The sequence below is a fragment of the Sceloporus occidentalis genome, unplaced genomic scaffold (genome assembly GCF_023333645.1).
Source record: "Sceloporus occidentalis isolate IW3139 unplaced genomic scaffold, rSceOcc1.0.p SCAF_103, whole genome shotgun sequence".
Lineage (NCBI taxonomy): Eukaryota > Metazoa > Chordata > Lepidosauria > Squamata > Phrynosomatidae > Sceloporus > Sceloporus occidentalis.
Window position 1 is genome coordinate 2,339,178 of NW_028317083.1, and position 12,784 is coordinate 2,351,961.

General features: G+C 36.2%; 1 protein-coding gene across 1 annotated transcript; it reads left to right on the forward strand.

Moving 5' to 3' along the window:
• Nucleotides 1–1,643: 1,643 nt before the first annotated feature.
• On the forward strand, nt 1,644–6,743 carry LOC149283533 (homeobox protein unc-4 homolog). The gene is made up of 3 exons (XM_089497475.1): nt 1,644–1,899; nt 3,185–3,360; nt 5,724–6,743. Exons 1-3 carry the CDS (start codon nt 1,644–1,646, stop codon nt 6,741–6,743), a joined length of 1,452 nt encoding a protein of 483 aa, XP_089353601.1.
• Nucleotides 6,744–12,784: the final 6,041 nt, after the last annotated feature.

The window sequence follows — 12,784 nt, forward strand, 5'->3', positions numbered from 1 at the left end:
TGCAAAATAAAATATAGATAAAAATAATAAATCAAATGTATCGGGAAAAAAAATTCTAAAAATCCCCACATCACCCAACAGTCTGTAGTATGTATTTTTATTCTAATATTTAATCGATTATTTTAAAAAAATCGAATTCCTATAAAAAAAATAACACACTTTCACACATTTACATATATAAGTATATTATATTATATGTATAATATATTTATATATATTTATATATACATGGCCATTTTTGCTACCTTATTAAAATAGAATTTAAAACTGAATTTCATCCAAATATGTGAAGAGCAGGTGACATTTATTATTTATCCTGGTATTATCCCCTCTGTATGTTATCTTCCGATCCAATTCTGGGTCATCTGTTGTCTGGTTATCTTATGATAAGAGGGAATCTGGTTGAATATCTGATTCCAGCTTAAAAAAGCCATCTCCCTGGATACAGAAACAGTGGGGTACATTTTACAACTCAGCCTAAAAAAGATAGGCAGACCTCTTATCCTGTTTGCAGTGTAATTGAAATATTAGCATGTCTGTAGGTTGCTTAACATTATCAAACAGATTTTATTTTTTTTACTAAAATGAAAGCATAAAACACAAATAAAACACATTTATTTTTTTCTTCACTTTTATCCCCTCCCTCCCCAAATATTGGGTAATAAATCTGCAGTATTTCTTCAGATCAAATAAAATCCAAAACCAAATGGTTATTTCTGATTTATTTCTACAATATATCTTTGGTTAAATTCTGCTATTAGCCTTAGTCTCTTTTTTTAACATTTACAGCTTAACCCCTTGGTGACCAGCTAACTATGTAAATGTCTAGGGTCTGACAGGGATCATTAGGTTTGTCCTCCTTGTTGCTGTCTTATATAAAATCCTTAAATGTGGTATTTAGTAAAAAAAAAAAAAAAGGAAAGGGGAAAAAATCTTCTTCTGCAAGGGATGTGAGGATATAGATGAGAAGCCTTGTAGTTTTAAATTCAATGTGACAGGTTTGGAAAGAAGGAATGATGAATACCCCCCCACCCCACCTCTGTTATTAGATCACTCTATTTGCTGCTCAATGTCTCCCTGTAATTGGAGCAAACATCACTTTAAAGGTTCAGAGAGTAGCAGCATTTCTGCAGAAAAATCCCTACAAGCCCTGTGAATGTTTTAAAGTGAAATCTATTAGTTCTTTGGAGATGGGAGGGGAGGGGGATGCACTTTATCCCTCCCCAGTTCTTCCAGTCTGTGTGTAGTATTTAGCTGGGTATCAATCAGATACATTAAGTTCCATTTTATCCCATCCACTCCTGGCAGCCTCCCTCCCTCTTGTTGTGATGCAATTCTTATCACTGCCCCCCTTGTCTTGTTGTGACAGCCCTGATATTGTTTATTGAGGTGGATGTCAGGTGTAATTAGCAATCGATATGGAAAACGTTTCCTGCAAGCCACGTCTCTGACGTCATAGCCGATTAAGGTTTCTTATTGGTCCCAAATTCCCCAAGCCTGGGCTAATTATTGTGTGCTTGATGTTCATAAAGTAAAGCTCATCTGTGACTTGAAGCATGTCTCCTCCTTACTGGTCACTGCCACTGCATGCTTACTAAGGTCCTACAAGGAAGCTTGCAGCTGTGGCAGCTCTATCCCGGGAGATGATGGACAGTAGGATCCTTGATCATTCTCATGCCCAGTTTGGGGGCTCCATGAGTGGGATGGTGGGCTTTCCTTACCCTCTCAGTCATCACCATGTGTATGAGATAGCCAGCCACCAGCTGCAGTCTGCAGCAGTCCCCTTCTCCATAGACGGATTACTGAGCAGCTCCTGCTCCGCTTCTGTGGTCAATCCGACCCCTCTGCTGCCTTCTGGATGTAGCATGAACGGAGACAGCCAACAGTACAAGCTGGCAGGTAAGATAAGAGTGCAGACAGCATGCAGGGGGATCGGTAATAATGCTCCAAAAAATGGATGATAATATTTTACAGACCGGAGGGGAATGGGATGTCCTGGATTTAGTGTGAGCTACAGAACATGGACATCCCGAATATACAATCGCCAAGCAGTGGGCAAGGAGAGGGATCAACGCTTTATCTACAATTACATCAAATTACACAAATGTATATATATATATATATATATATATATATATATATATACAAATATAGACACAAATGTATATATATATAGACACAAATGTATATATATAAATATAATAAATAATATATGTCTGTAAAGATTTGTAATATATACAATGTTTGCTTTTTATAAATATATGTATTACCTAAAATAATGAAATATAGGAAAAATATTTTCCATATTAATGTAATCTATACAGACCCCACATCTCTTAGACATCACACCGAGCCCTGGCTGCTCGCACACAGGCAGAATGGGGTTTAAAGGGGCATCTGACAGCTCACAGTCAGACACACACGTGTACCTCACTGGGAAGTTGTTGTTGTCTCAAACAAGAGAGGAATACAGGCAAACAGGTCTGTCAAAAGATATAGGAACTGACCCTTTAAAACTATTTATTAAAAAATCGGAGTTTAATAAATCGATGTCGATTTATTGTATTTTTCCTGTGAGGATTAAATAAATTAATTTACAACGGAAATGCTGTTTTATGCTACAACGAACACACTCCCACACACATTATATATATATAAGTGTATATATATATATATATATATATTTGTGTGTGTGTATATATATATAGTTACAATAGTATACTGAATCAGTATTTTTAGGATAAATTACTTGCCAGGCCTGGCTTTATTGCTTTGTTGTGGGGTCAGCAGGCCCTTCTGGTGTACCTGGGGGTCTTACAAGGTGACAAGTCCTAGTCTTGTTTGTGTGAATTTGTTAGGTGCAGATCTTGTCACAAACACTAGCCGTGGGAATAGGTACAAGGAGGGCTGGAAAAGCCATTTCTCTGCAGGGGGCACATTAGTATTTTCCAAATTCACTTTCCAAACACTGAGAAGTGATCATAAAATGTCTTTGATCTGTGGGAGAAACAACATTTCAAAGCTGGATCTCTTTCCTTATATATATCACGTACACACATGTATTTATATATTCGATACATTGTATATATTTCTACAATTTTAGATTTGTTATGGGTTTTTGTTACGTTGTAATTTGTTGGCTCTTAAATAATAATAATAATAATAATAATAAACATAATTGTAGATTCTGGTGATCCAGACAAGGAAAGCCCTGGGTGTAAAAGAAGACGGACAAGGACCAACTTTACTGGGTGGCAGCTGGAGGAACTAGAAAAAGCCTTCAATGAAAGTCATTATCCAGACGTCTTCATGAGAGAAGCTTTGGCATTAAGACTAGATTTAGTGGAATCAAGGGTTCAGGTAAATCTCAATCCGTATCTCTTTCTATAGAATTATTATTGTATTATTATATTTTCCATCAGACCAGTCTCATATATGTATAAGTGACTTCTAAATATACAACCTCCTTAAAATACAAAACAAGGGCTAATGGTGTTTTAATTAGACACAGTCTCCTTGCTGTGGTATGCCTATTTGCATTTCCATATCTCCTTTGTGTAATATGCTTTAAATGAACCCAGAGATATTATCAACAATGTTGTACAGATGTCTTGCGTTTGAATTATTACATCCAATGAATTATTTATATTTGCATGTTTATGGGAAAACAAGGGGACACAGCATAACAATGATCACTCCACAAAACAATCTAGAAAATACATAATTAATTTAAACACGTTTAATTAGTTGTAAAGACCATTTCATACATGTTTTGTATCTGTTACGATTACATATATATATATATATATATATATATATATATACTTTCAATTCACATACTACAATAATATATAATTCTGAATTGTAGAGTTCCATCGAATTTTAGGAAAAATTACCAATTTCCTTACATTTTATTAAACATCTTGTAAATGTCAGTTTTTGTTCTTTAGTATCTAAGCTAGAGTCAAGGTGGAAATTAACTTTTTGCTGTGCTAAATTATTAAATATTAAAAATATTAGATAATTTGTAATTTTATCTAGGGATCATCTGTGTTAATATATATATATATATATATATATATATATATATATATATATATATATATATTAGAAATTAAAGGAGGGATTAATTTCATAATTTAGACCTCAAGGGTTTTGAGTTTATTATGAAGAAGTGTAGCGGAGAACATTATTCTAACATTAGCTTTGTTTCAGTGTGGTTTTTTTTCTTCTGAAAATGCACTTTCCACCCCCTTCTGACCTCTTCTGGTCTCAAACTCTTTTATCCAATTTGTTCTGAGATTGTTAAGTGAAGTCAAGACCTTGGTTTCTCCTTTAATTCCATAATGAACAATTCTCAGAGGCAACACCGCCTGGAATTAGCACAAAGGAAGAAATTACAGGGAAAAAACATCAGATCTTCCAAAAAAAACAACTGTATCGGGTACAGTGATTTTTACACCAGAATATCAAACTAATTTTTCAATTATCATTTATTTTTTAGGATACGGAGGTCTAAGTGACACCAGTAATTTACTAGAGGGTTAACCGTGAAGCGATTATTAAAATTCCTATTTGATCGGGCCTTTTGCAATTGTATTTTTCGTGATTTTTTAAAAAAATATAAACTTTGTAGATTTCTGCTACATTTTAGTTAGCATTATTTGCTAGTATAGCCTATTGGAACTATAAAAGGAATTATTTGCTTATACTTATTATTTTTTTTGCATCCCACCCCTAATTGTTAATCTTCTCATGCCAGTATCAAATTTCCAATTTAATTCAGAAAAGTGTTTTTTTCTTAAATGTATCTCTGTTAATCTTCCATCGCTTAATTGGTACTGAATCTGCAAACTACCAGACTAATTTACCCGACACTTTTTATGTGCATTTCAGATCGTAAAAGTCATGGTAGAGGAGGAAAAAATATAAAATGTGTCAGTTCCTTTATTACATAAACATTCTGTGCTTCTCAATGCATGAATATTTATCAAATATTTTTTTTTACTCGAATATATACAGAATATATATATATATATATATTCTATATTTATAATCAATGTATCCTTATACACCTATAAAAAGACAAAGAGAGAATTTATTTGTACACAAATTAATTTTCTCATGTGCTCTTTTTAGTACTTTGAATTTAATGAATGAAAAAATATGCCAAATATGTTTCGTGTACACAAGGTGACAAAACGTTTTTAAATTGGTGCAAAATCCTTACTGTTTTGTGGAATTTAAGTTGTGGCAATATTTTTGTGTTTATATGATCTGCGCAGAGATTACTTTGGAAACAAAATCCGTTGAACGAAAAAGCACGAAAAAAATAAATAAAAACCAAAAATATAATAATGATAAATAAAAAATAGTATCCTTACACTTATGTACAGGAAAAAAAGGATAAAAAATAATCTTTTCCCACGATATTAAAACCACTTCCTCTAACAAACCGTGTGCACCATGAATCAGAGTATCAATTAACATCACTGGGGGGGGAATAGCAACTTTATCTTGTAGGACAATGAATATAAAGCAATTGCCCAGACTATCTTAAAATATTACATTCCAAACAACACTTTCTGTGCCAGAGAGTGGCTGATCAATGAGAAGACCTCTCTCTGGCGCTGAAATGATAAAATAAAATGAAACACGAGAGTAAATTGTCTATTTCTCGGCCAGTGCTGAATGTTAATTGATTTTCGTTATTCGGTGTGCAGGTTTGGTTCCAAAACCGTAGAGCAAAGTGGAGAAAGAAAGAGAATACAAAGAAAGGACCTGGAAGGCCTGCACATAACTCCCACCCCACCACCTGCAGTGGAGAACCCATGGACCCCGAGGAGATTGCCAGAAAGGAGCTGGAAAAAATGGAGAAGAAGAAAAGGAAGCAGGAGAAGAAGATGCTGAGGAACCAGTCTCGCCACCAGCATTCTCCCAGTATGTCTCTCCATACACCCAGCTCTGACAGTGACAGTGGCCTCTCCCAGACTCAGGACTCTTGCTCAATTGAGCCCAGCATCTCAGAAATGGGCCAAAGAGACCAAACCCAATCGAGCTGTGACCAAACAGGGCAAGCCTTCTTCCAAAGCCAAAGAAACACAGGACAGAAAGACAGGGTCAGTGACAAGGACTCACCAACAGAGGCGAACCACAACTCAGGCTTGTGCCCAAATGGTAGAGGTCCTGGATTCCAGAAGCTCAATCCTTTCAGTGTGGAAAGTCTCCTGTCTGACTCCCCACCAAAAAGAAAGACAGGTATGGACTTTCCTGGGTTATCAAGCCCCAGGACCTTGATTGGCAAGGGACATTTTCTTCTGTATCCCATCACCCAACCTCTTGGATTCATAGTACCACAGACTGCCCTTAAAGCAAACTCTACCCAGGACATGGGCAGCCCACGACCAAAAGACTCCGTCCACGACAATAACTCGGGTCAAAGTATCTCCCCAAACAACAAACACAACATTTATTCTGGGAAAAATACGAACTCATCTTCACAGGTCAGTCTAACTGTCTGCAAGGCTGAAACCGGTTGCCATCTAGGGGTCACCACCACCAATACTGTCCAGGCTGGCCAGGGGGACACGGCAGATGGACAGATGGACAATTCATTGACCCAACCAAAATCTCCCCTGTCCCCTGCAAGTGACAGCAAACCCAGAATCACCCCTGACTGTTCAGAGGAAATCACATCCCCTTCCAAACCTAGCATAGACTGTGAAAACATAGATTTGGACTAATCCCCACTCTCCACCAAAACCCCCATTTTTTTAAAGGACTTTTAACAGACTTCAAACATTCCCAAAATATCTAACAGTTTCTTAACCACTGCTCCCCAGACAACCTGTAGAAAAAATAGTATTTACTAATCAGGTGCAATTATTTTAGTGAGAACAACACGGTTAATTAGCAGTTTCAACTAAATAGGAGAGAAGTGTAATACTTTATCAAAACATTTCCACAAAGGAGTAAAAAAAGCAACGGAAAATCCTCACTCTTGTAAAATGCAAAAATGTATACAAATATTTATATATGTAAAACTTTTTTTTTTTATAAATAAAGACGAAAACTGTGTTTCACCTCTTGTTGTTTAAAACAAAGGATAAAATTGCGCATGTAACTTTCTATGACATATATCTGTGTTTATATATATATATATATTTCTATAATGTATATATTTCTATTATATATATGTGTATATATATATATATATATATATATACACACACATACATACATAGGCCTTGTGTGTTTATGTATATAACCATAATATTTTAGGTTGCCCTTCTATTTTTTATATTTAATTTTTTATATATTTTTTTAGTATATGCTATTTTTTATATTCTATTATTATTGTTTTTATTTTTTTACTTATTTTTTAAAAATTTATTCTTTCTATATTTTTCTTTGTATGTGTTTATTGCTTAACAAATTTATGCATTCGTGCCCCCCCCCATAGCCTCTCTGACACACACACACAAGGTTACTAGCTGCAGGCTATAGGACCGGCCCAGCTCATGCAGAGTTTTGATATGAAAGTAATTATTTTCCCGGTGGCTGCTTCAAGGGATTCAGTTTTCTTGCCCAAAGGGTTATTATACATTACCGATTTCTAGTGATATGAAATCACATAAACTTCCTACAATAATAGAATTAGCATGAAAGGCTGGGGTGTCAAATTGAAATTGGAATATAATAGCGTCAGCAGCTGTGGGAGTGTGTGTGCATATTGGATGTGAGATGGGGAATTCGTGGGGCGGAATTTTCATGAGCCTTTCTCTCTTTGTCGGGGCTCTTGTAGCTGGCTATATTAAGATAGATGTTCAATGATATCCCTCATTGTTCTGTCGCTTATATTGATGTTGTGTGTTATCAACCTATTGATCATATGTCGCCTGTAATAGGACAGGCGCAGCCAATGCCCCTTTATACAAAAGCAGAACACATTTGTCGTAATAGGGTTGTGTGTCTCCAGAGACCCTATGTGGGCTTCAGGACATCTGCACCAAAAAAAAAAAAAGAAAAAAAAAAAGAAAACCTGAATTTAATAAGCACAACCCCTATTTTTTTATTTTTTTTTTAAAAAGAGAAAATAATTAAAAAAAATATTTCAACAATTCTTATTTTTTTCCAGGCTCTCTAAGACAGTAAAAAATTAAATCCCCAAGAAGGTGGATTCTCAATTATTAAAACCATTAATTCTAGCTAGGCTGTGCACAGTGGAATTATGTTTACAGCCTCGTTAAATATCCCTGATCCCTCCTGGTCATCAGTCCTTTATTTGCAAATAAATTGAAAATAATCAGACGGACAGGCTTTGCTTTTCCGTGCTGGCACAAATGAATTTTGGAGCCTGAGTCCCTTTAATAATATTTACATAATTTTCGCTCACTGACTCTGATATTTGCTCTCTAGGAGACAGAGCTTATAGGAAAGAAATAATTAGATCAAAAGAGAAAGTGAGAGAGAGGAAGGGAGAAAAATAATTCAGTAGGGATTGTCTATCAGAAATGGGGACATTTAACCGAATCCTATTTTCTTCCCCAAAAACCCACATATATATTAGGAGATTAGTACCCCTTGCTTGGGAGAAAGGACAAAATTAAGAGTTTAAAGATAAATAGATTAGATTGGTGTTAACCTCTCATGTTGCTCCCCAGCGAATACAATTTAAAAAAAATGTATAATATAGGGTCTTAACAGAATATAGCACCTCCAGGCAGTTAAAAAAATAAATTAAATAAAACAAAATATTTGTCTTTATTATTTGAAATGCTAACATTAACACCAGCCACCCCCTCGATTAAACTGTACTGTATATTATAAAATAGTGGAACAAAATTAGTGTGTAAAATTCTGATTATTTTAACTAAGGTGAACAATTTTATCTAAATGCTTTAACTTTAATCAGTTAAAAATGAATAAATAAATAAAATATTATTCCTAATAATTTGAAATGCTAACCTTGGCACCGGCCATCTCCTCGACTGAACTGTATTAAAATATTCTAAAAAAAAAAAAATAGTGCGTAAGGTGAACAATTTGTCTACAAGCCATAACTTTAAGCAGTTAAAAAAAGAAAATTAAAAAATATATCTTTCCTTATAATTTGAAAGGCTAACATTAGCACCAGCAATCCCCTCGATTAAACTAAAATATAAAATAGTAGCAAAAAAAATAGTGTGTAAAATGCTGGTTATTTTATCTAAGATGAACAATTTGTCTAGAAGCCATAACTTGCCTCCTTTCTTCAATTTGCAGCTGTTCATTTGGGTAAGGGGGGGGGTGTAGACTCATGTTTAATGTATATGCAGTTTGAATGTTGAAGTATATCTGCCTTCACACTCATGTCCTTAAGGTGAAATTACAGATTTACTTAAGCAGTTTAGCTCCCTCTCTCTCTTTTTTCCTTAAGAACCCCCCCCCCCAAAAAAGCAGCAGGCTGTGTGATTCTAGACAAACTATCAATCGATCTGGACCAAGGCAGCCTTTAGGAGATGTGTCCTCCATGAATCAAACCTTATGAATTCAATTTCTTCCAGGAGAAATTTTCAATTTGAACGCTGGATCATTATGGGAGAGTGTAAATTGTTTTTGCTCTATTATGCATCGGACGCCATCATTTTTCTTCCTAATTACAGAGGTGTCAGGTCGGGCTGTCATGCAAGCGCTGATTTTCAATTTAAGCGATCATCATACATTCATTTTCCCATTTGATAAATCTGCTATCTAGACGGGCTCTCCATGCCTGGAATATTAAGAGAGGAGCCGGCATAGGGCTCTGTAATGGGGAGATGTGTATGCAGTTCTAAGCGTTAGATCAGGCAGCTAATTTAGCACCTCCTGATTTTCCATCTACATTTCTCATTTCCAATTCTCTAAGGGACAGAAAAAAAATCAGCCCAGAGGCTGAGCTCCTATCCAGATAGAAAGAGAGGGAGAGAGAGGGAGAGAGAGGGAGAGAGAGAAAGGAGAAAAGAAAAAAAATCAGAAAAAAAAGAGTTAGAGAGGGGGATAAAAGCCACCAAAACGCTTGTTTTCTATTACACAACTTCCAAATTAGGATATCAAGCTTAATTAATGCTAATTGAGTTCTTCAATACGTGTTATTTTTATTTAATAGAAACAAATTTGCACAATTAATTAGAGAGGTAATTTCAAGAGCCTCATTTACAAGACAGGCTCTTCTGCCTTAAAAAAAATTGTCTGAGTCAATTAATGGATGGGGTGGTGTGCTGGTGTTGGTGGGGTGTGTGTGTATGTGTGGGTCATGTGTGGGGGTGTATTTGGGAAAGAGGGAAGATGGGGGTGGAGGAATTTTTTTGGGGGGTTGGGGTGTGAGAGGCGCCAGGTTGGGTGGGTATATTTGAATATATAAAGGAAATGTTTGTTTGGAAGTGGGGTGATAGGCTTATAAATAAGAAGGTAAGCAAACGATGGTACCCCGGTGGACTGCAACTCTCATCATGCTCAAAGTTGAGAGAAGAGGGTAACGTTGTCTGTGCCCTATAGGTCTCCTAGTCCACCAAAGATTGAGAGCTAGACGTTCTCTCTGTAATTTAAAAGAGTTGGACTGATAGAAAGGTATAAAGGCCGTGCTGAGAGTGATGATAGTTATAACCCTTAGCAGACACGGTTCTATGCGGATATCTATAACCGGCAAGGGCTATTGTTCATACCGAGAGTGATGGGACTTATAATAACCATCAAGAGGCACTACGTTTCCATACGGTAGCTTTTCCCAGACAAGGGTTAATGTCCTTGCTGAGAGTGATACGAGTTATAACCCTCAGCAGGTTCGGTCTTTTAGTGATTCATATCACCGACAAGGGCTATTGTTTGTGTTCAGAGTGATGAAAGTTATAACCATCAACAGTCACGGTTCCATAAGGTAGCCGATCCCAGTCAAGGGATCCTAGTTGAGGGTGATACGAGTCATAACGCTCAGCAGGCACGATCCTTTACGGATACCTATTCCCAACAAGGGCTATTGTTCATTCTAAGAGTCATGAGAGTTGTAATCATCAAGAGCCACGGTTCCATATGGTTGCCTATATGAGGCAAGGGGTATTGTTATTGCTGAGAGTGATGAGTGTTATAAACCTCAGCAACTACGGCTGGTGTGTCTGGCTGTCAGCTCATCGGTGTCGTTAGTTTTTAGCTGATTGTTACAAAGTAGAGGCAGAGAAGGCAGGATGGAGGCTAAGAGACATCATTACAGGAGCCCTCTCTTAGAAATAAGTAAATTTTAGGCTATTTATCAAAGTCAAGGAAATAGCACACATTGCAAATTCTGCTCCATTTCCTTACTTTTGCAGCTAACATTTTTTAATAAATATAAATACCTAATATTTGACTTATATATTATTGTTTTCATCAATTGCTCATCAGCCTTTATTTTATGGTCAAAAATTGTAGGGTTTGTATGTCTGTGTCAATAGCAGAGAGGCAAAAGAGCTACTTGGGGTATAAATCAGGCACACTATAAATCTAGTGTACTACAATATTGATGAGAAAATGACATGTTTTTGGGGCAAAAATAACTTCTTGTGTATGACAATAACCTTTGCACTTGCTTTCAGGATATAGGACAACCAGCCCATCCCTGCTGTGTTTAAAGTGAAGATTTAACCTTACCAGGGGCTTGGGGTATTTAAAAATACTATTAATATAGACTTACATTAAATTATAATTCATCGAAATTACCACCACAATCATTATTACATGTTTTCCTTAATTATAGGTATTAGTATATTAACTGAAACATGACTTGATATATATGTAAAATTATATTTTTAAGGACATTAGTGTCAGGTCTTAGTAAATCTTACATGGGTTGAAGCTTCAATGGTCCCTTTTAACATTATATGTACGGTATGAATTGATAACTTGGATTCATTAAATAATAATAATAATAATAATAATAATAATAATAATAATAATAATAATATTACTATTACTTTTTTTTAAACCAAAAGTCTGCAGCTTCTCGGTAACTAAAGAGTTAATAAGAGTACCTTCTTGGCAATAATGGTGACTAAATGAGACCCCAAATATCAAGGTCCCTTTATAGATACAGTGGATAAACACACATGTTAGTGCCCCTTATGACTGGTTTGAAGGCCTGCTGCTTTAAATCGGTTTAAAATGTCACTTATGGCGACCCGTTTAGGTGACAAGCTTTATCAAGATCACTTTAAGTATCTATCTGATTCATAAAGATCAATTACAGGACTTATTCTATATGATGGCTCTAAAATGACAATTTATCCAGAGGTGGCTAAGTTTTCATTGCAGATGATGGGTTGGAATAACAGAGCCATTTCCACTTGGAATTACTGGTTACAATAACTCCAATGGGAAAGGGACAAGCTAATTTGGTGGGGTAAGTGGCATACGAATTTAAAGGGCCAGTTTAAATACCTAGATCTCCTGGTCCTGTTGGAGCCCTGGTAGACGGTGTTGATAAATCGGTGTGTGCTTGTAGGAGGGTGATTTATTTTTAACCCCGAGGTGTACAAGCCCCTGACAGTTTGGATGAATTAGCCCCGGCTTGGCCGGCCTCTAATGAGAGGATATTATTTCAGCACCTCGGATAGAGCGTGAAGAATGAGAGAGGCTCATCCGGAGGTGTCACATCGATTCTCCCGGTCAACGCCACTACATACCGAACCCGGCAGGGAGACGATACAGCTGGGGGCCCAGAGCCCGAGTATAGAGCCCCGATCCAGCTACACAGCTTGTAATACCAGGGCCTTATATATATATGTATGTGTATATA

Excerpts from the sequence above, each read along its gene's own strand:
- LOC149283533 (XM_089497475.1), top strand. The coding sequence starts at position 1,644 with ATGATGGACAGTAGGATCCTTGATCATTCTCATGCCCAGTTTGGGGGC. Across the intron at positions 1,900-3,184 it reads CCAACAGTACAAGCTGGCAG|ATTCTGGTGATCCAGACAAG; the intron begins GTAAGATAAGAG and ends ACATAATTGTAG. Across the intron at positions 3,361-5,723 it reads TAGTGGAATCAAGGGTTCAG|GTTTGGTTCCAAAACCGTAG; the intron begins GTAAATCTCAAT and ends TTCGGTGTGCAG.